Raw genomic sequence first — 23,381 nt, 5'->3', positions numbered from 1 at the left:
CTCACCTGCGCTGAGTGCAGGTGCACCCTTCTGCTCACAGCCTGCCTGTCTGCGAGACATGGGCAGTGTTGTCAGTGACACCTTCCAGACTGGGACAGCTGAACTACACAGTTTCAATCCCTCCACTGAAATGTCTGCTTCACAAGTGCATCAAAAGATTTGGGTCAGCCCTTGGAACCTGGTTTTGATCTTGTTTGTCCAGCCTAGTGAATTGTTCACTGTCTTCTGGATCTCTGTCCATCTCACTTTCAGGGACTGGAGTAACCCCATTACTCTCATTTCTCTTCAGAAAGTTTCTCCTCTGCCTCAGAACACTACATGCAATATTATTATGGATTGTCAAATACACCTGGGTGATGTGAATAGGGTACTTGACTCAAGATAGACACTAGACATGGGCTTCTCTTGTTAAAACTTGCTTCTTTGTGACCATTTGGGCAGAGGGAACTGAAGAAGCAGAGAGGCACAGTGTTGGACTTTGACAAGACGAGAGATGGGGTGCAAAATCTGCAACCCCCTGCCAAGTGCCCAGTTGTTCCCTTCAGACTTTAGATGTTCAGATCCTTCAGCAAAACATAAAATGAACCTTGAGGAAGAGCACTCTGGTTCTGCCTCTGCTCTCATACTTGCTCTGAGCTTTAACAGTTATAGTAAATTGCAAGTCTGGGCTCCCCACTGAAAAGAACTTGCTCAAATTGCTGTATTTCAGAATGAAAAGAATGAAATACATCTTTTCTCACTTTGTTGATCAAAGTGCACTTTTAAACAGTAACAATTTTGCACTTTACATAGCCATTTCCTGCCTTGGTTAGCTTTCCAGAATCTGACACAAAATGTTTTCTGCTGCTATGGTTAACTTATTGATAACTTACTGCTGTTTATTTACAAACGCAATACTTAGGCATCGTTTTCATACCCTCTCCCTCTTTCTTTTCCTGGAGGGTGTTTTTGCCTCAAACAGTCCTGTCCTCACATAACCTTCCAGTGAAAAACACTGCCAGCTTGAGCGGGCTACTGAACACACACCAAGAATTTGTTGGGTTTGAAAAGAAAGCAAATGAGCTCTGAGTTTGTTAGATGCTACAGGTGGTTTTGAATGGCCGATTGAAGTTTGTGGCGGAAACACTGCGGCTCCTGAGCCTCCCAGGGGACTTCAGCAGACTTGCACTAGTGGGCAAAAGCTCATCTCGGAGCAAACGGTAGTGAGGAAAAAGTGACCAACCCAAAATGACTCACAGGGAAATGAAACCTCCAGAGACAAAGCTACTTTGACAGTCTGCTAACACGTTTAACTCTAGCAGCTACCAGTACAGTCAGTGAATGCAACTGATTGCATAACCAGTGGGAAAGTAAATCTAGATATAAGTGTAAATCTGCACAAACTACTCCTAAACTTAGCAGCCTCTGGGACTTGCTGTCCAGTTGTTTTGTCATAGATGGTCAATGATGTCTTGAGTGGATAAGTACAGAGAATTTTATTTTGACCTTAAAACACACTGAAATTTCCAGCTAAGAAATGCAGCTTTTGGAAGGAGGTGTTGAAAGGAGAAATCATGGCACAAAGAGCTTTCTGAGTTCTTGTATTTGTTAATGAGAATCTGCTGAGATGAAGACTCAAAATTGCAAATACCGGCTGAGAATACTTGAAAAAATACATGAGAAACCTGCCTACCATTTTCATCTTGAGCATGTGTCTTGGAAGAAAGAGGTCTCTGCTGCTGAGATGTAAAACTTTCAGGATCATCTCTAAATTACATAAATTTCTCAGTAACACAATTTATCTGTCTGGATGGATTCATGGGTTTAACTTCAGACACGTGCAATATTAATTTGAAACAGTGCTGTGCAAGCAGGATACTCTTCCTTTGTATCAGCTCTTGGGTCACATCTCCTCCCCTGGAATCAGCAGCTGGAAAATATTAGATGAGTCACAAGATGTTGAGAGCTTTGAAAAACAGTACACACCAAGTGAAATACAGGATGAAGTCTTTAAACCTACAGCTTAAACCACCAAATTGGAGTGTTCAGAGCAGAATTAGGGTTAAGCTGCTCTGAAATGTTATAAATTGACAAATGGGATCAAGCTAACATGCTCAGGCAGTATCAGAAAAGGCAAGGTAGAAAGGAATACACAAAGAGCATGAGCATCTTTCCAAGTTTTTTGTTTTGGTTTGGATTTTTTGTTGTTGTTGTTGTTGATTTTTTTTATTTAATCTGTGCTGATTTTGCAGTTGCACTGCTTCCTGAGATAATTTACACCAGCCTACACAGCCTACCTACACAGTCTATCTGGTCATACCCTGACAGACAGACAGTAGCTCAGAGCTCTGGTTGCAGTTACAAAATGGTTCAAGTGAATAAGTGTAGGCAATTGTGATTGTCAGTATGCTAGTAGGTTACTTGAGGATTATAGGTTATGTTTACATAGCAATTGAATTATAAATACAGGATGTATTTTCTTTTTCATTCTACAGCATAGGCAGACACTGTTGGAGTATCCAAGCGTTGAACCCTTTCCTCAGAAGGATGCAAACTACAGCATGTCTGCTCTGGTTTACAACATTCTCCCACAGCCTGGTTCTGGAGACTTGGGATCTAACTCTGGTGGCCTTTGTGTGAGTGTTGTCAGGCACGTCCATGGTCAGAGCAATGCCGGAGTCTTGAAGCCCAGATTGGGCTAGGAAGACACAGATGAGTCATCAAGGCCTTCCCCTGGTCTCCATGCAGGTGGCCAAGAGTGTCTTCTCCTGGTATGGCTTTTCCCAGTGGGGCTACCAGTCTGCCTCCTCTCTTGCAGCTCCCCACTCACAAAACTTGGGGAGAAAAACCATTAGTGACTGTTCTCTAAAGCCAAGTTTGCTTCCTGTTTGTCTTCAACAAGGTATTTCAAAGCTCTGCCTTTGAAAAAGAAAATACCTGTTTCAAATTGGAGCATAACACTCAGGTTCTGCCTCTACAAACCTTGCATCTCTTGAGCTCTAGCCCAGACAGGTATAACTACTGAATTTCCTGTTTCCCCATAACTGGTTGCTATGTTCTGTATGCGTTTGTTTTTTTCCTCCTGATCTTTCCTTTCTTGCAGCCAGAGTGTAAGTTAGCCAAGTTTTCATGGTTGTAACAGCAAAGCTTCTGTAAGTTCACATTTTTCTATCAGCTATTTTATCAGAACTCAAATGAACCTCAGAAAAGAGAGATCTGAGGGACCACAAGAAGCACATACATAACATCCCCCTCAGACTCAGTCTGCAGCATGAGTAAAAGGCGAGTGGAGCATGTAAGACGTGTGGATGGTTTTGGAAATGTATGAGGCCACTCTGTGTTTACGAGGGAAGTTTTTAGGAACCCACAGAAGGATAGAAATTCTTGATTCTAGCCTATTCTAGACCTTCCTAATAGGTCTATCTGTCTTTGAGTTACAAATAATACATATAAAAACAGATACTTAACAACACGTTCCAAAAAACTTCAGAAGATGAACATCAACAGACTCTGCTTTTGAATCCTCCTCAAGCACATTCTTATCCTTTCACCTTTGAAAGTATTTTCCAAATTTCTAGGTATTACCTCAACCTCTCTTAAGACACTGAACACTATCTCACTGTACCCCCATGAAGAGCAGTTAATTAACTCCACTTTAGACTAAACCAATCTTCCAGTCATTCCCTATCAATCACATTCTCTGTCACCATTTGCACTACACTTCCAGTGTTCCCCTGGACTCTTGGCCATGGGGTGTCCTGAGCCAGAATGAAATTAATTTTTTAAATGAAATTGCTCTAATTCTATTAACAATTTCTCATAGTTTACATATGTATATAGATGTGTACATATATATATATAATAGCTATATGTATATACATATGCTAGAGATAGATGAAACTACTTTCTAACCATAGAGTTAGGCCTAGTCCAACATCTAATATTAATTTGTGGGTCACTGCTTGTGTTTTTTAAAAAAATGCTGTTCTATCTGTTTTCTATGCTAAAATTAGACCAATAAGTGTTCTAAAACTGAGAAATGTGCATACTATGTTTTCCTCCAATAAAAGAATTGTTAGAGAGGATTGGGTCAACATTTTTTTAAACTATATTGCACACACTAGGAAAACAGCCTTTTAATTCAGTTGATCAGAGTTGGAAAATCAAACCTATTATATTTGCCATGCACAGCCCCACAGTTCCCTCCTGGGATTCCTAAAAATAGCGTCAAATGTCACACCTGACCCAGTGACTCAGTAGTCTTGAAAGAGAAGTACAGCAGCTATCATTTCCCAGATTCAAGTCTGGCTTTCAGGTTATCTTAGTGGCTATTGTTTAGCAGACAACAAAAGGAATCAGCTTTTGCTTCAACAGATATTTTTTTAAAAACCCTCAGAAGTCCTGTGAAGAACAGGTGCAAGCAAACAGAAAACAAGCCCTCCCCTTATTGTAATAAGGAAACAGACATCACAGCTACCCTTAGAGCTTGCATATTTATTGAACAAATCCTACTAAAATAGCTAAAATACATTGGGTACTTGTAGTGCATTATTAAAGATCACATTGTTACAAAAGCCTGCCTTTTCAGCAGTACACAATTGCAACTATACATAAATGCCACAACTGCTGAATATTACTTCTTGCTATATATACAGCACAGTAGATGTTATCTAATATATTGGAAAACAAAATGTACAAGAAAAGGGATACAGAAGGCGAGGAAAGGAAAGAAATCTAGGAAGTGCAGTGCATGCATTGGTATTTAACAGTCAAAAGCTAAAACAGTTCGGAACAAGGCCTGCCCTGTAAAAGGAAGAGCTAAAAGACAGAGTTATATAAAAAATTAAGGTGGGCTTTCAGACTGTGTCTAACACAACAACACTCCATGAGTAGATGATATTGTTTAGTTTTGGGTTTTGTGTTGGTTTTGTATTGATAGTAGTCCAGGAGCAAGAACAAAAATGTAAAGTCCACATGTTGACAGTACCATGGAAATGTACTGTTTCCCCTTTAGGACTTCTACTCCTAGAAATTTGGTGTTTTTCTTACTATATCCCCTATTTTATGGATTTGAAGAAGACATTAAAACTTGTTCCTTCTTTACAAAAATAAGACTTTTAGAAAAAAAGACAAAAATCAAAAGATAATTTGAGAGGTTGGTTGAAAATTATTGCTCATCTTTCTTTGTTAGGTGGATAGGAGTCAGAAAGGAGATATTACTTAAATTACACTTTTGTGATTGCTCCCACTGTAACTGCATGTTTGTGAGTGGACTCTGATAGGGTATTGGTTCCTCGCTTGTACACTTTAAGTAGTTACTCACCTACAGCACTGAATAAGAAAGCCACACTGAAGACACAAGTAAACAAGTCAGTCCAATCTAAAGAACAACATTCAGAAAAACAAAGTACCACACCTTCTCAAAACATGGAAATAAAAAATAACTCCATCAGAGCTACCTTGCCAAGGAGCATATTTAAAGTCCAAAATAGCACCATTCATCAGTGTCTCAAATCCCGTGGCAGCATGACGATCACTTACCACAAGGAAACCATGAGTTTCATACTACTTCTATACACCAAAAGAGTACATGGATAAAATATAGAGATATACAGACAATCATTGAAAATAAACTACTAGGCTTGTTACATCTAAATGAAAAATTAAAAAAGGGGACTCTCAGCCTCTGCAAGAAGCAGTTCAGGATGGTGGAAATGGAGAGAGCTGTTTACCGGTGCATGTGAGCAGTGGAGTTTGAGTAGTGGAAGACATTGCTGTGGTAGAACTAGGCCTGAGGGCCCACCTGTAATGTTTGTAAACATGGATTCACAGTGTGAAATTCTGAGAGCTTTCACTTGAGTCAGAATGTTAAAAACTATCCTTTATGGTACACGTTTGGTACACTGTTAATTCTCTAAAGCAAGGCTCAGAGTCCCAAAGTTTCTTCTCACACTTGATGATTTACACAGAAACAATTCCCAATATATGACACCATGACCTCATCAAACCCATACACCATATGTAATACAAATGGAGAAATGACTAAAAAGAGTAGAGGTGATTGATTTTGTTGAAATGGTGTCCATAGCCATTTACTGGAACCAGGTATGTCCCTTCCACATCACTTTTCTTCTTGCGATTTTCTTCCTTCGAGATGGGGAGACTTCCCTGCAGAAAGGAAAAAACAGTGTTAGCTGTGCTTCAGTGATGCCTCTTTAGTAGAGTCCTTACTTTTCCTATCCTAAGGTTTCCATAGTTGCCTAGCTTTAGTTCAAGTTGCTAAATATGGTTGAATCAACTATAAACACTAATCTTACAGAGAGCAAAGGATTGTTTAAAAATCAGGCAAGTCGTGCAGCATCTGAGGAAAACTCTTCACTGGGGCTTGACTTGAGTGTGCCCTAGTGTCCAAAATGCAAGAGTTGAGCTGACAATCATCCTCCACTACCGAACTGGAGAATTCAGACATCTGTTGTAGCTGGGGAGAACCCTGCCAGCCCAGCAAAGCTTCAGGGAAGGAAGCTGTGGAGTGACAACTCTTTCTGCAGCTCACCACCAGCTATACATCCTTATAATATTTTCTCAAAATTATTTTTCTCCTTCCTGCCAACTGAGCCATTTGTGTGCCCTTCAAGACACCTGGGACAGCTCATGTCTAAAACTGCATCTGCAGATGCTAAGCATGCAGCAGCTCTGGTATAAAAATATGGCTGAAAGCAAGCAATTACCTGTTTTGCACACACAATGAAGCAGAGAAGGCAAAGTGTCTCAGTGTCATGTGTGCAAAACTCAAGGCTACAAATCAACAGATGGCACCAAGTTCCTTCGAAAATACAACTCACTACTAACTTAGGGAACAAAAAACCCTGACGTTAGTGGTATTATCTACCAATGAATTCATCTGTTTGCTCATATTTTTTGAACCCCAAGTTCCATTTCATGGCTCTAGTTGGCCACGAGTGTATTTTAGTTATCAAGGATCATCATATTATTAAGATAATCTTTTACAGCTTAGACCTCTCTTCTTTAAACATCTTACAGCTTAAACAGCTAGCATATGCTAATAAGTATAGTACTACAGTACCTCATTGAAAAGAGCACTCTAAAGACAGTGTTACCTGTCTCTGGACATGCAAGGAGATGAAGTGCCATATCAGCCTGCTGGCCTGCTGCCTTAGACAGGTTGCTTTCATTAACATACATAATCATTCATTGTCTGAAGTCTACGCGTATTCAGCAAAGCATTTAAAATGTTTCAGTTTTAGCCTCAAAAGGAAAAAGCACGTGCTTTGAGTTCTTTGCTGATGCTATGTCACTATAGGATTTTAAATCAGCAATAATTTCTTTAGCTAGAAATACACTGTAAGTTATGGAAAAAAAATCTGTGGGTTTTCTGTTTGAGAGATCAGAATTGGTAGACGTGGTTTATTGCTTTTATTACTTAGGACATGGTTGTTATATAAGCAAAATGCTTTTAGTTTAAGAAAGAGAGTTATCTTCCCCCACTTCAATTTTTCTGATGTGCGAGTTGTGAATTTCTGAATTAGGAGTTCAACACACAGTAGTTCCCCAACTACCAAGAAAGTGCAGTTTTTAGATATTTTTCTTTCATGGATCTTCAAAGCCATAATTTTCCCTGGGATGTCCGTACTCACCACATTGACTCATGCTGGCAACAAGTCCTCCTCAAGTCTCTCCCACTGTCTTTATCACAGTTTACAGGATAAATTCTGCCTTCAGATAGGAAAACTTTCCCTAAGGTTCTGCACTGCACACACCAGTTTTCAGGCTGAAAACCAAGTAGAATCCTTTCCTAAGAGCAAAAGGTGCCCTCTCCCTTTGGGGCATCAAGAAATGGATAAACAGAGCAGACTTTGGTCAGTATACATGCAGAAGGGCTCTATAAGCCAAGGGATGAAGTAGGAGTGGAAACATATCTTGCCTTTGCTAGAGCCAAATTGAGGATTTCACAAGAAACCATTTCAGAATGAAAAAATAACATTTAAATTTTAGTGACTAAACAAATATATTTTCTTACAGGACTCTAGAAAATTCCATCTTCATGATAATATTTTTGGGGTTTTTTTTTTACTAAGATTGCTACTTGTGTATCATTACAGGATATGAGAAGAAAACTATAAACTTAACACATGCAAAAAGGCACACCACACAGACCAAAGGTCTGGGCAAATTTCCAAAAGCATTGTGTTGGGCAGTTCCTTTTCAGCTGTGAAAACAATCTCAGTCCTGAAATTCTGCCATACAATCATAAGATAAAATGTCCCATATGACCCTTCTAGGCCTGAAAACAAACTGTCTTTAAGAAGTGTATTCTTTTGTATTTGTTGGTTGCATGAAAACAATAAAGCACTTTTATTTGAAGTAAGAATTTTAAAAATCGATTAATTTTACTTTACTCCTTCAATGGTCCAAGCTGTTTAGCATTGAGTACATAAAACTGTTGGGATGAAGGACTAAGTACTTTCTGTAGCCTTCTTCATCAATGTACCTTGATCAAATTAGATTCCAAAACCTCTTAGTTTCTGTTAAGACTGGTACTCTGCTGGAAACTGTAGTGTGTGCAGCTAATTCTCAAGTTGCTTTTGAAGATCAATTGTAAAATAAAATTTGGAGCTAGTTCTAAAAACTCATCCTAGCAAGTGTATGCCAAATTATTTTGAAGAATTACATAAGGGCTAGGAAAAATGTATTGCATTTAAAAAGCAAGAATACAGTCACCTTAAAGGGAAAAAGTATATTTTTTTTAATAGTTGATAAACAATTATCTGTTTGATAAACTTTTTTCAAGCTAGGTACAGTATAAAACCACAGCTATTCATTAATCTTATATAATGCAGCATTGTTACCAACTGTGCTGCACATACACAGTTTTATTCCTGTATTTCAGGAGCAACTTCATTTAATGAGGAATGAGAGCTTACTAAAAGTTGTTAAGTTAAAATTTTGAATAAAAAACACCTGGTTAATGCTCAACTGATTGATAAAATTAGCAAATTAATGTAATATAAGTATGATCATACACAGCACATTCATCATAATCAGGCATTGCTACCATCCTACTCAGATTAACTTTTGAAATGCTTTGCATGTGAAGAATAGCAGTAACTGCCATGTATCTTAATTTAGATATTGGCATGCTGGCACAGTTGTCTGTGAAGAGCAGGCTGCAAATAGCCCAGGTATAAAATTTAGAAGTTCTTTGTAAAGAAGAGTGCGAAATATAAGGAATAGCAAAGCTTTGTTAACAGGGGGATGGATTCTAGATAATAATTGAAACATAGTCAAAACAATTTTCCGTGTGCTCTCTCCTTTACTTACCTGTGGTTTGGAATTTTTTTGCCAGACATTGAGTCAGTAATGAAAGAGAATATGAAAACAGAATATGTAGATTCTGTGATTCTGAGTAACTGTTTCCTACTCAAATTTCATATCCAGTTTCACATGTATGAAACTAGCAATGGTAACAGAACAAAATCTTATTAATCTTGTCTGACAACCCATGCCTTCTACATTTATGTTGAGGTACTTCTCATCAAACTCAGACGAAACTGTCATGTTTAGTGTGCTTGCTACTCAAGCTAGGTAAAGCATAAGCAGAAAACTTAACAAAAGAAAAGGAACCCCAGCTCCTTCCTCCTCCTGTGTTATCACTGACTTTTTCATCTGCATTACTAGGACAGAATTGCCAAAATCAATCATTTAAAACTCAGATGTCAAGCTTGTAAAATCATGAGACAGGCTTAAGAAATATGAGCTCTTGAAAATTAGTATGTTTTCCTTCTGGTATGTAGCCAGCAAGAGTCCCTGAAGGCTAAACACATCATTTTCAAATGCAAGCTGAAATGCTCAGTTTACTGCTTGGCTCAAGGAGCCAAATCTTTAAGAAAAAACAGAACACCATAAGACTCATGATGAAATCATGAGAGCTGGATACACTCTTGAAGTAGTCATAAAATAAAATCCATTGAGCTTTCAAAGTTTATGGGTTTTTTCCTTTTTCAGAAAACTTTTGTCTTAGTAAATTATTAGATGAAAGGAAACGCATAAATAACTTTACCTTTGGAAATCCCCCATCACCTCGGCTGCTTGGAAATATTTTCTTGCTTACCCAAATAGTTAATCTTGGTTGAAAAACCTGTAGTGACATAAATATATACATTTTCTTACTAACAAAGAAAGGTTCATGAAATGCAATCAAATGGTGTTTGTGTGACAAGACTGCATTACTAAAACCCAGAGTTTAACGTCAATTGAGCTTGGCCCAGAGAACTAGCTGTGTTTTATGCTCCGTACATATTTTTGAGTACCCATGACAACAAGATCTGTCCCTAGAGTATTTCAACTATATTGTTTATGGCAAGCTGCATTCCACAGGCTTTTTAAAAAGAAGCATAAGGTGTTTTGGGTTTCGTTTAATCTCTTTAAGAAATTCTATATAAATGATATCTCCACTAAGAAACTTACTGAGGATGTTTTGAGACCACATGTCCATTCTCTTCTGCCAGAAGCCACTGTTTAATGAAGTTTGCTGATGACTGCAGGAGACAAGGGCAACACAATTGTTTCACAGTGAACTAAAGCTTAATTCTCAGACATAGCTATTGACATAGCTATAATTCTGCATTAGCACCCTATATTTTAGACATTAAAAGAATGCTAATACATTATAAAAGACATAGAATAAAATATCTGGCAGGAGGATTTAATAGTAAAGGTACTGATCTATGACTGCTGTAGGCAAATGTTCCTGTGGAAAATTGTTAAGATCCACAGCTGGTCGCTCACTACAGTGGGAACCTAGAGCAAACAAACACCAGCCTAATACAGCTCAATTATAGTGAACTGGAGCTGGAAACCTCCTGTGCTTTAGATCCTCAACTTCAGGATGAAGATCCAAGCATTTCTTCATCTCTCTCTCACTGAACACTGAAGTGGTCAAGTGCAAATTATATACAGTGCTGAAGATCTTCAATTTATTTTCCTGCTGAGTCTGTCTCCTGGGCCTTTGGAGCTTTGTGAATGGAATCCTTTCTGCAAAATGCCCGAATGTCAAACTGCCAATGTTTTGAGCTGAACATTATGAATTACAGCATTTTAAATGGTTTGCAGTTAAATTCCCAATGCATCAGCTTTACTCACCTGCTTTCTAATCTATTTCTATTGAAACCTGAGGAGTGTTTTCATTTCTGTGGAGTTGTGCACTGACTATTAATCATCACAACAATACCAGATACAGAGAGGAGAAACACTCTTCTGATACTTTGAATCATTTTTCAAACAAAAATCCTGAACTGTACTATCAAATAGGAAACAGAGGAGGGAAATTAAAAACACAAAGCCTAAGGCAGTGACTGCTCTGATACGTTCTCCCATGATTTTCCACAGTAAATACCAAAGTGCTTTTTCCTGATTAAATTATCAGATTTTATTTTGTAGTGTAGATTACTGTATGATCTCAGACAAATGAGTGGGTACGGCTGATGTAGAGTGACTAGTATATAGCACCGGGCACTCTTCAGGTAATGTTCTCATTGAATATGAGACACTTGAATGATAGATAACAGGCAATCCTTGGACTCTCCTGTTGCTATCTATAATCACTGATTACCCGCCATGCAATTGTGCCTTAATTTTACTGTATTGTCCTATTTCTTGTATGAAAACTCGTGGTAGGAAACAGAAATAGCAGTCCAGCTCTACCACAGGACATGCATGCTGAAACCAGAAAAGTATACAAAAAATTTATCTTCTTGTAGGAGGAAGGAATAAGCATTGGAATATGTTATTACCCATTATGATGAATATAGGTCTTTTATATTTTCCATGGAGTCTGACATGTATTCAGGTTAACCTATAGGATTCGTTATCCCTAGGTGAAAATTGTGTGAGATATACTCACAACTATGCTCCAAGCTTAAAACAAAACCAAATCCCACCAAAACACACCACCTCCACCAGCAAAAAACCCTAACACAACCCCCCCAGTAATCTTTCGCAGTGATTTTTTATGGAGAAAAAAACCCCAGTAATTTCCTACTTTCTTAGTATCTCTTCAAAAACAACTACTGTGGCCAATATTCATTAACAATAACCATGTAGACCTACTCCATATGCAGTAACTGTTCAGCTATAACTGTACCAAAGTCCTGTATGGGCAGACAAAGGACTTTAAGTATCTGCACTACGAGCAATGCTGAAAGAGTGAGGAATCGTAGATTAGATCCTGGCTAATGGAGGAAGATTCGGGAATGGAAGAAAGATGCTGGTGTCAAAAAGTGCACTCAGGACTTACTACAACCCACTGGGAGAACAAAGAAGCAAAACAAACAAAAAAGACCAAAAAAAAAATATGATGCCTTGCTGTGCTACTTGCCTTATAAAATGCAGAAACAACTTAGATGTTTAAGTATACTGATAACAGGTGGGCTAGAAAAATACAGCAAGAACTTTTTACAGCAGCTCAAAACAACTGAAGTTAATGTTGCAAGATGAGCTATAGAGAAAAAGTGCAAAGTAATGCTGTATTACAGAGTAGGACATAAGGCTTACAATATTCCAGCTGTTAGCATGAAGCAAACAATTCTAAATAAATGATTCCATTGATACACACCATCTTTTAATTCTTCGTTACTTCCTGTGTGACCATTATGTGAGTATAGGCTCGGCTTAAATAACTGAAATATCAGGATTCAGAATACAATTACTGGAATTAAGATGGTCTGAAAACTAAAGTTAATGCAAGCTTATACAATGCCTGAGGCATATGGTAACTCAAATGGATAGCCTTAGTATTTGTTAATCATTAGAGAACAGATTAATCTAGCAAACTTCATCCATAAATTATCAGTGTGGATCACCCCTAAACATCTGACTAACAGCATTACTAACCTTGGAAGCCTGCTTTCCTGGCAGAACATGTGATACACAAAACCATTCAGTCTGAGAAGTGGAGGGCAAAGAAACCCACTGATGTGGGAAGTGCTGTCTGATGCAGTGTTCTACAAAACCAAGCAATTCTGTCTGAAGCATTGGTGCCAGCTTGAAATAGGTAGTTATGATTTGTGAAGAACACATTTTCAATACTTTACCCTCCATTCTTTTGAAAATATACAAATAATACAAATTAAGATAAAAAAATCAGAAAAAAGGAAAGGTGGAGGAAAATAAACGCCTGTCCTATTTATTGACTCTTACATTATCCAGATTCTAGAACTATTTAATGCATTTTTTTCTTCTTCTTTTCTCCTCTGTTCAATAAACTGAGAAGCTTTTTTTTTTTTCTATTGCAAAGGGTCTATTTAACTGTCTTTTAAAAGCTCTAATTCCTATTCTTCCATTTATTTCATGTCTTCCTTAAAAGCCATAGTAGGGGAGCACAAACTTAGCCAGCTTTATAAGAGATATTTAAAGTTATTTTAATAGAGCTGGACTGAATTTACTCTTATCAGTCACATCAAAACACTGAAATTAAATTCTTTCAACCTCATTCCTGCTCACTAAAAGCATCTTTCAAACATTAAGCTACATTTACTAGAGGAAAATCATCCCAGTATTAAGGCACATTAAAGTTAGTAAAATGAGCCCATTCCTGCCATGCATTCAAAATGTTTTTATAGTTAAGTAACAAGTAAGAAATCCTGCAGCATTCCTTTTTCTCTTTTTTTTCTCTCCTTTTTAATAAATATCCTGTTTTCTTTTTTTCCCTCATATGTACCAGAACCAAATTCCTGTTCATCAAGTCTCGTTCAAATCTGGATTTCCAAACCCTAAGCTTAATGAAGAAGTCTAGTTGCTCTGAGTACAACTGCAGCCATTTTTTGAGAAGTTCCAGATAACTTATCATCTGTAGTAATTCTGTTCTAGCCTACTTAGGAGAGGAAAAATGGAAGAAAATGGAAAAGCTTTACTATACAGATTAGCAGTCTAATAGAGCACATGGATGGTAGAAGAACAGGGGAGTAAAATGAGAGAGGTATGTATTGAGGAGAAGGAAAGAAAGGGCTGTGCTCTTCCCTCACAACACAATAACTACACTGTCCAGTTGTCAGGATTGAAGGCCCTTTGTGTGTGTAACATCTAATCTAGAACAGAGAGAGGCCATCATCCTAACGTGCCCTCCTGGGGTCGGGCTGTATAATTGAAAAGCAATGCTGCTCCTCACTTCTGTACCTATAGTTCTTTAAAGGAGTTTGGGGATTTTTCACCACCATTGTTGTGTGTTGCAATGACACAAATCAATGGTATTAAGGCTCCTAGAGGAAAAGCTGTAGACTATTTCCTTGCAGCTGGTCTTAGCATCACTGAAAGTATCCTAATTGAGTTGCAATGTATTTTCTTCTGAAAAAAAAAAAAAATATAACACAGTTGCTGGGTAAGTTGAAACAGTTAAAACTTTGCAAGGTTAAATTTCCTAGTTGCCAGGTGGTTCGAGTTGTAGTGACTTTTCTCAGCACCCTCTAGCATCCACTTCACAGTCTCCCAAATGCCTTCCTCTGCAGTGAAAAGTTCTCTTTGTAAACAGCAGTCCACCATCAGAATCCACATGCATAAACATAAAATCTTATGGTACACTGCTTGGACACCAAATAAATTATTCTGTTAAAAAATAAATACAGAAAATTAAACAGAATTAGACAGACCCTAGCTTGTGCTAGGATCAATGCGTTTACTTCAGTGCAAGTGCTAAACTAACGCTCCTATCTGCAGTAGTTTATTTCAACACTATGAGGGGAACATTATGAAAGCGTATAATATTAATGTCCACCATGTTCCAAACCTAACATGCAGGATTTAATATATACAGCAGTTGTCAGCTGAATGGTTGTTGCTTCTCAAGAGCTTGGTTAGGTGGCAGCCTGCTATCAATCAGCCTCATCTTCTGAATCTTCTGGAGAGGACAATTACATGGCTACATCAAGAGTGCTCATCATTACTCTTTATCAAAGAGTCAGTGAAGCTTTGATGAATTTTTGTTATATTTAAGAAGCTGTACTCACGATTAAGTGGGATGCTGCTGTTGTGATAGGCTGACTCTGAAACAGGACAGTGAGGAAGCATTTCCTATTGCAATGGCAGAAACCACAACTTGCCCAAGTTAAAAATACAACCTAACTACCTTAGCTTAATTGTTTAAAAATACCATGAACATGAGGTTTAGCAGGTGTGAGAACTGCCAATTTTGCAAACTTGATCACTTTTTCATTTTCATGTGGCTCTGTATCACAAGTCTGAGTCTCTATTTGAGGAACAGCACCGTTTATCCCCAATAACATGTCCTCACATTTTCAGCATACTATCAGGGCAGTAGGTTTTTCTATCAGTCCTGCTTTCCACACCAGTGCTATGGGCACTCAAGAATCAGTGTGCGGAAAAAACTACTTGCAATCATCTCACTTTTTTAATTTCACAGAGCAGATAAAGGTAGATAAATGGTTTGAGAGAACTGATGAAGAACTATAGGATCATTCTCCTCTTGGCTGTGATTACTCCAAGTAGCTCATCTTTTTGGTGAGACTCTACCTGCTATGACAGTAATAATTAATATACAGTTGTCTATTAGCCAAACATGGCAGGAAAACTGCATGTCTGAACTTGCCTTTGACTCCTGTGCATCAGCATCCTTTGCTGGCTCTGCCTTTTCATGAGGAAGATATTGCTGCTGCTTTTTATTCTTCCCTATCTGATGACTCAAACTCCCAGCCACATAGAGATGAAAAAGCCTAAATGAGACAAGTATGCTTTTCCTTGCATCTTCCTCTCCACACTGCACATGAATTTGCAAGTTTATTCATTAGGAGTTTTTTGCAGTCCTTGTTTATCACTTCTTCAATTTCTGTCAATTTCACAGAATAGGATGTCATCTGCTCCTTCTCTACATAACATAAGCAAGTGACCTTGGAAGTAGTTTTTCTAGATTTTAGAGTACAAAACTTCTCATATAAAGCCATCTTTGTTCATTGTGTCTTTCATTGTTCTTAAAGCATCTATTTTCCAGGTCACACTGAAGTGTCTGCTCCTATATAATCTCCTACTTTGGCACAGCCGCATCAGCTTCTTCAAAGAATTCACTCCTGTCCTCATACATACTATGCAGGTTGCATCTTTTACAAATGTGCTTACAGCATCCTTTGACATATGAAAGAAAATTATCTGAGTGACTGTGCAAGATTTTCTAAAACACACTTTTAAAACTAATGGGCTCTGCAGAGCCACTTACTGCAGGAAAGGATGCTAAGATACTAAGCACTCAGAGTAGGCACGTTTTCCAAGTTTCTTATGTAACTACTGGCCTCCAAAGTTGAGTGGTAGGGTGTTGAGCAGGGGAAAAAAACAGAGCTAATGTAGCTTGAACATATAGTCAGCATACTCCTGCCAAACTCCTTAGCTTGTAAAAACCCTCCATAGAAACTTTAGCTGTCTTCTGGCATACGTGATGGTATGAAGTCAGCTACAGAAAACACTTTTTCCCCAGAAAGGAATACTCCCCATGCCACCTGGATGTAAGACAATTTTTTAGGCAGCGAGATCAATTTGCACCTTTTTTGCATGAGTCAAGATGAATCTAGCTTGTGTGCTACAAGTGCTCTCATGCTGCTTTTTTACTTCATTAATATGCAAGAACCATTGCAAAGCATTGCTAATTTACCATGCAGAGGAAAAGTAAGAGAAAAAGAGATCAAGGGATACATTGTGAATGCTGTCAGAAATGCTCATCCAATTTCTGACTGAATTCATGAACTTAACACAGGTACTTATTACTAGAGTATCACACTCCTTGAAAGTAAAACAAATGTGATTATTCCAGAACAATAATACTAAACAAATGTATATGACATGGAAAGTTCCATTAACCAACAAAATGGCTTAAAACTACTTTATTCCACTGGTAAATTTCTATGCATAGACTCTGAATTTGTAAAACATTACAGAGATTAAAAAAAACCAAATGAGCCTCCACAAAACCAAACTCAAATCCCAGTGAAACCCAGCATCTTCTCTTTTGGTCTCTGCACTCCAGTGGTAGTTTTGCATATCTTGCTTAACACTCACACACAGAAAAGCAACGGTAACAAGCCTTAGAATTAAAACAATATTTCACTTTTCAGTTAATTACAGAGGAGTTTGTAATTTGCTCTTCAAGTGCAATAAAGTAATCAACAGTTTAATTAGTAACTATGTGTACCTACACCTAGCTGTAACTGCAGAACTAGATGCGGAAGCCAGTCTCTTGATACAAAGTCGGGAAAACACACAGCATGGCAGCACAATTCAGGACCAAAGGCTACATGGTTACATTCTTCAGTAGTTTCATACCCGACACTGAGAAACTATTGATGCAACCAAAGAGGAAGAAAAGCAGTATGGTCACAGGCTGACCAAAAAGTCCAGTCAGCCCAGTCCCCTCACATCCTGCAGTTTTGATCTTAAGAGAAAGGCCAGCAAGAGCGGCAGCCAGTGTTGGAATCCCAAACTGAGAGCAGAGCCTCCTCAGAATAATGCTTCTCCTGCATGCTCTCCCAGTTCCCTCCTTCCAATTTTGGGGTATACAAAAATTTATATACTAAGCTAAATGCCAGAAAAGATTTCATGTTTTAATTTCCTCTAAATTTTCTAAATTAATAGCCTAAATGGTATAACATACAGAAAAGCTAATACTCTGATTTGGACCAAAACTGGTTTGTTTGCTTGTTTAATTTTGATTAAACTTCTCACACATACCAGAAGGATGACCATAAATCTAACAAGTGATGTTGTTCTCCAAGTGTTGGCAAGCTCACTGCCTCTGCCAACTGCTTTCCTGCAGAGCCTGGCCATGAAAGCCTTTCACCTCATGAGATGCCTACCTCTTGTCCAACCAGCCTACTTCAGGCAAGTACTGAAAGCCTCAGTAGTACTCTCAGAAATAGGAGACAGAACCACATAGTACAGCCAGCACTTACCTCATTAAAAGAGATGTAAGGGCCACAGCTGAGGATACTGTAACAGGTGCTTGAAAGCACTATGGTACATTGATCTGCAGCTACCATATTACCCATATCTAGTCCCCTTCAGTGTAGCTTAACTGCTACTTCAAATACAAATCCACAACCTGTATCATGTATATTCTGTAGGTTGAAGGTGATAACATATACCTGGGTTCTGGGGCTCATCTAATGAGGAGACACAGAGGAAAAGAACTTTTCCTGCCAAGCAGTGTTTCTGGGTTTTGTTCATGTTGCCTTATATATTTACTTAGCTGAGAAGCTATGGGCATGGACATTTACCAGTATTTCCACATGATTTTCTTCTGTCAGTGGGAACAGTGTTGTTTAAAGTCATACTCTTTCATGATGGAGATTTATCACAGACCTATTCTTGTTAAAACAAAAACAGAAGATCTGTTCCTCCCTGACTTCATCTTTTTGGGTAGCTCTGTGATGTCAATGTGTGCTTTCAAAACATCACTGCTGTAAGAATTCAGGACTTCTTTATGATAGTTATTCATATTAAGCCAAGGTTTATACCACCTTGAGTGAGAACATACAAATGCAATTTTTTTCAACTGACTCCCACATAGATATGTTGCTCTAGGAGGCAGACAATAAGGTCAGTGTTCACAAAACTAATCCAGAGACATTTCTTCCTGCAGGATGAAAAAGCACTACCTGTTGTGAGGGTGTTGGGGTTTCTTTAAATGAAGTATTTACAGAAGGAAACACCAGAAATCCTCTCAGGTGCATCTACACAGGGATTCATTCACTAGTGCTACTGTGAATTTGCCAGACCAGGAGTCTCAATTGAATTCCGTGCAACACTCAAACAATGATTCATAGTGTCACTCTACATCAAACATTTGAAAAGAACATTTTTGCATCTTTCCAGATTGCACCCTTGACCAATATGGTTTAATGCAGTGAATAAATACTTGAAATAAAAACAAAATACAAATATTTTAAAATATTTTTTATTAAAATACCCTGTCCCAGTCAATAATACCAACTGAATTATGTTTATGAAGTTGCTCTAGGGCTATTATGTGTAGTACTTCTCCCTTCTCTGTAGCCATATACACAAGGATCAGAGCTCAGTTGTGGGGCAGCAGTATTCTGAAGCAAAAAAACCCACAAATCAAACAGAGAAAAGGTTGTTGGTGAAGGCTTTAGAACCCAAGTCTTAAAAAACAACATCGTGACTGTAGTATTGTGAGGTATACATTAATTCTTATTTCTGATTTTCCAAGATTTTGGCCTTTGTGGAAAAAAGTTCAGTAAAGATTATGTAAATCTACAATGCCTGTGTCAACACAGTTCTGTTCAGATACAGTATGCTGATGAATAGTTACAAAACTTCAGCACCCAGAGTGTGCATATTTATGTCTGGCTAGAAACACATACATACAGAGCCTTTGTCTTTTGATGTGCATATTAACTGTCCCACAGGAATACCCACAGCACCCATACCTTTGGAATTTTTTTTTTTTTTATGTTTTTCTAAATCCATTTTTAGCCATAATTAAGTAAAGATTTTTTCTGCAGGGCTGAACAGCTAACTTGGCAGAAGTATTACAAAAATTGTTTGTATTTCTGGTTATTTATTTAGTAAGCTGGGAAGGCTTTAAGGAATTGAGTAGCATTGCGCAAGCTGTTTCAAATGTATTCTTCATGCACAACACATAAGCATAATTTTTAAAAGCATAATAAAAAAGGCACAATATAGACATTCAGCTGGCCAAAATCACTTGCCTTCATCCTGCTCAATTACTTGTCTTCACAAAATTCTATCCATGGCTACACATGAACATAAGAGGATCTGAGGCAAGTCCTGTAGCTCCTATGCAGTCCTGAACTACCACAAAAGCGATTCCAGTTCCAGCACTGCACTCGGTAATCATCAACAAAGAAATATAAGTTTTCTCATGCCAGATAGGAGCAGCATTTGTCCACTGTGCATCTAGCATTCGGCGGGACACAATGTCTCACCCCAGTGTCTCATTATCCTTATTCCCCAGACCACATAGAAGATATAGAAAAATGCCTGTCTCTGCCAGATCAATCCCAAGCTCCTTTCTCCACAGATAATCCTAAAGTTATAAACAGTTGATCCAGCTAAGGTCAAGTTATTCTATAAGCAGAGAAAATAACAGAATGTGTAAAGATGCCTGCATATTACTCACCAGATGAGGGTTTTTTAATGGCTAAACTAGAATGAAATCTTAAATACAAATTTGCCTCATAAATAACTTCACATAACCTAAATGATGTTTCACATTTCCCTACAAACTGTAAAAAAGGAGGAATGGTGAATTTTTTTTTTAATCTTCAACCAAATGTAGGTTGTCATTTCTCCCTCTCCAAAGCTTAACAAAGAAAAACTTTTCCCCCAACTGTTTTCTCTCTGAAAGGCAATCACCCTATTTTTCTCTCTTTTTTTTCCCCTAAGCAAGACTACAAAATGCAAAGAATGTAAATGATACAGTAGCCTCAAATCTGACCCAGTTCAGGCAAAGAAGGCTACAGGAAACATTCAGCCCAAATGACCTCCTTCTAGGGCCTTTTTGCTGTCAGATGACACAGCTATACTGTAGAACACCTGGCCTAGAGATTCCACACCACTAGTACTTAAGAAGAAAGACATTTAATCATGGTAAGTCAGAGGAGAATTAACAAGCTACTTTAGAGTATCTTTTGTTTATTTTCAGGTAGGTCAAAAAAAAAAGATTAAGGATGTATCAACATGTATTGATGCATACTTTCATTAGTATTAATAATTTAAATTCCTTAGCACCTGCACTGCAAACTCTCAGAACTCAATTTGAAGTCCAGAAATTAACTGTAATGCGAGCATGAGAAAGGACATACCTGAGTGCTTTAGAAACAACCAGACCTCTTTGTCAAGTGTCTAAAAGGCCTGTTTGATTTCTCCCTTTAAAACAAACATTTGCCATTAAAAAAAAAAAAAAAAGAAGGTCTTTCATGGTTTTCCTAAAAGTCTTGCGTGAGGTCTCAGAAACTGGAATTAAGACTTCCTTACACTCTTCTGATAGGTTCCTTTATTTCAATGACTGGACCACATACGCTAAACAAATTTTTAATACAATTTTTTTTTTCTTTTCAGCTATAACTTTTTTTTCACTCTTCATTAGCAGCAAAATCTAAATTTGCATTGTAGGACATATAACATTTTCAATCACAGTGGTATACAAAAACTCTAGCATTTCAGATAAGAAAAGCAATTAAAATCACCTCAGGATTTTATACATTTCACATAAATATGAAAGGTTCTTTCTTCCTTTAGGCAGTCACTTAAGGAAATGTATTATGTGCAAGTAAGGACAGGTCCTCAAATGAAAGATGTTCTTGTGTAAGATAGCTTAAAACGTCTATGAATTAAATTTGTAAGATAAATAGGAAGTACAATTTGTTGTCTTTCTAGTTCTCTTTAAATTATTGATAATGTTATTACAGAGCTCCAAGAAAGAATAATTGAATAGGTATGAGGAAATTCTAATTCCAAGTCTAGGGAAAAGAAAGGCAACAGTGAAAAGTAACCTCCTAAGTTATTTGCATTTACTTGTAAGCAGTTTAAGAAACGCTGTATGGAATAAGAACATTAGAAACTAAGAAGGTAAAACAGTGAAGTCAAACCAAGAATTCATTTGTTTTCACTCAACAAGTTTATTATAGTTGCTCTTAATTTTACTGTGAGCTTAAGAAATTAAAGAGCTTTCAGTTTAACAAAAGAATAAGCAGGCCATTTCCCCCCACTTTTTTAAGGTTTAGTTAGCCTGCTTAAAAGTAACAGCTAAATCTATACTGCTCAGTGAGAGCAGAACAGAGGCTTTGATTATTCTGTTACATTAAAAATAAAATAAGCACTCTTCCAATTATGCTTTTCAATGTAAAAGAAGTTGGTAAGTAAATAAGAATTTTTCCTGCAAATCATAATGTCTAAGGAGATAGTTGCAGTAAACACAATGAATATGCCAAAGACAAGAGCATCCACTACTGCAAGGAAAGTATGTCAGTGGTCTGACTTTAAATTACATTCGGTGTCACTGTGCCAGAAGTTAAAGATAAAAAATGGGTGGTAGTAGAGGAAGAAACTCTGTCAAGAACCAGATGTTAAGCAATCTTGTAAATTGGGATGAAATCTATTCTTTCCTACACCAAAATGCTGATCAACAGTCCTAAGAAAGTAGAATTAGGCCTTTTCATAACAAACAAAAACTTTTAAAAAACAGTCAAATTAGATTTATGCCACACTGCAAAACAAAAAATAGGACTAGGTAGGTGGGTAATTCCATTCAATTTTGAGTAGCTCTATGTTGTATTTTCTGTTCTGGCTCAGAGATCGACTACAAAAATAATTTTGTTGACTACTATAGGAACCTTGCTGGAGTTGTAGAATCTTCTGCTGGCAAAACCAGTGGCTATTTTGCGCCTAACTAAACTTGAAATAATCTTTTGTTCCATAGATAGGCATATACTGCACATAGCAGCCTGCATACTCTCTAAAAATGTGGGCTGATTGTCACCTTGGTGTTTGTAGGAAAACAGTTGCCTTATCAAGGATTCCACAGTTGTGTGAACAAAATGTATTTTAACATGATTTCTATTCACAGTTTAAGTGAATCATTTCCCTTTTAACTCCCCACCCCCAACTATTCATTTATACACAGTTGAGCAAAGCACTTTGATGAAAGTAGGTTCCAGAATAGACTAAAACTTCAAAATTTGCAAGTTTATTTTTGCAGATAGGAATGATATAAAACAAGAAGCCAAAAAGAAAAAACAGAAAACCTTTCTAACATATTACATACTTGCTTATTTTAAGCATCCTCTGATCACTCCTTCTTCCTCTAATCAGAACAACCCCAAAGAAGTAAACAGGAATAATATAATCTATGCTTAAATTAACTTAACTCATCCTTGATAACGTGCCCTGAGAACCTCACACTTTGGAAAACAACTCTATGCTAAAGTACATATCCCACTAAACCCCACATAATGATACTTCAGATAAGCTATTGCCCCATGCAAATTAAAAGATTTTTTACCATGATATTATCATGTAGCCTCCAAAACAGTATTGTGTTTATGTCAGTAGATGTATTCAGACATGCTTCAGTGACATCTGCATCTTCAGTCCAGAATCCTGTATGATTACATAGCACCTAAACTAATTCTGCCTACTTCATGAACTTTTCCTGTAAAAATCCATTTGCTTTGTCCTAATTAGACAGTCCTCACAGAATACCAGATTCAGGGAATATTTCGGTGTACAATGTCTCATACTTAAAATTAGCTATTTGTCAGCAGTAGCGTCTCAGAGTATAACAAACAGGCTTTAACCAGTAAAAAATATAAACACAATTAGCACTGAAAGAAATGGGTTACTGTTGA

The 23,381-nt window shown here is 37.5% G+C and overlaps 1 protein-coding gene across 1 annotated transcript; it reads right to left on the bottom strand.

Annotated features, from left to right (window-relative positions):
* Positions 1-5,638: 5,638 nt before the first annotated feature.
* Positions 5,639-18,026, bottom strand: NREP (neuronal regeneration related protein). Its single transcript, XM_062018812.1, has 3 exons — positions 17,940-18,026; positions 10,058-10,135; positions 5,639-6,147 (listed from the first exon to the last, which is right to left on the bottom strand). Exons 1-3 carry the CDS (start codon positions 18,024-18,026, stop codon positions 6,022-6,024), a joined length of 291 nt encoding a protein of 96 aa, XP_061874796.1. The 3' UTR covers positions 5,639-6,021.
* Positions 18,027-23,381: the final 5,355 nt, after the last annotated feature.

This window comes from Colius striatus, chromosome Z (genome assembly GCF_028858725.1).
Source record: "Colius striatus isolate bColStr4 chromosome Z, bColStr4.1.hap1, whole genome shotgun sequence".
NCBI classification, from domain to species: domain Eukaryota; kingdom Metazoa; phylum Chordata; class Aves; order Coliiformes; family Coliidae; genus Colius; species Colius striatus.
This window is presented reverse-complemented; position numbering and strand designations above follow the sequence as displayed.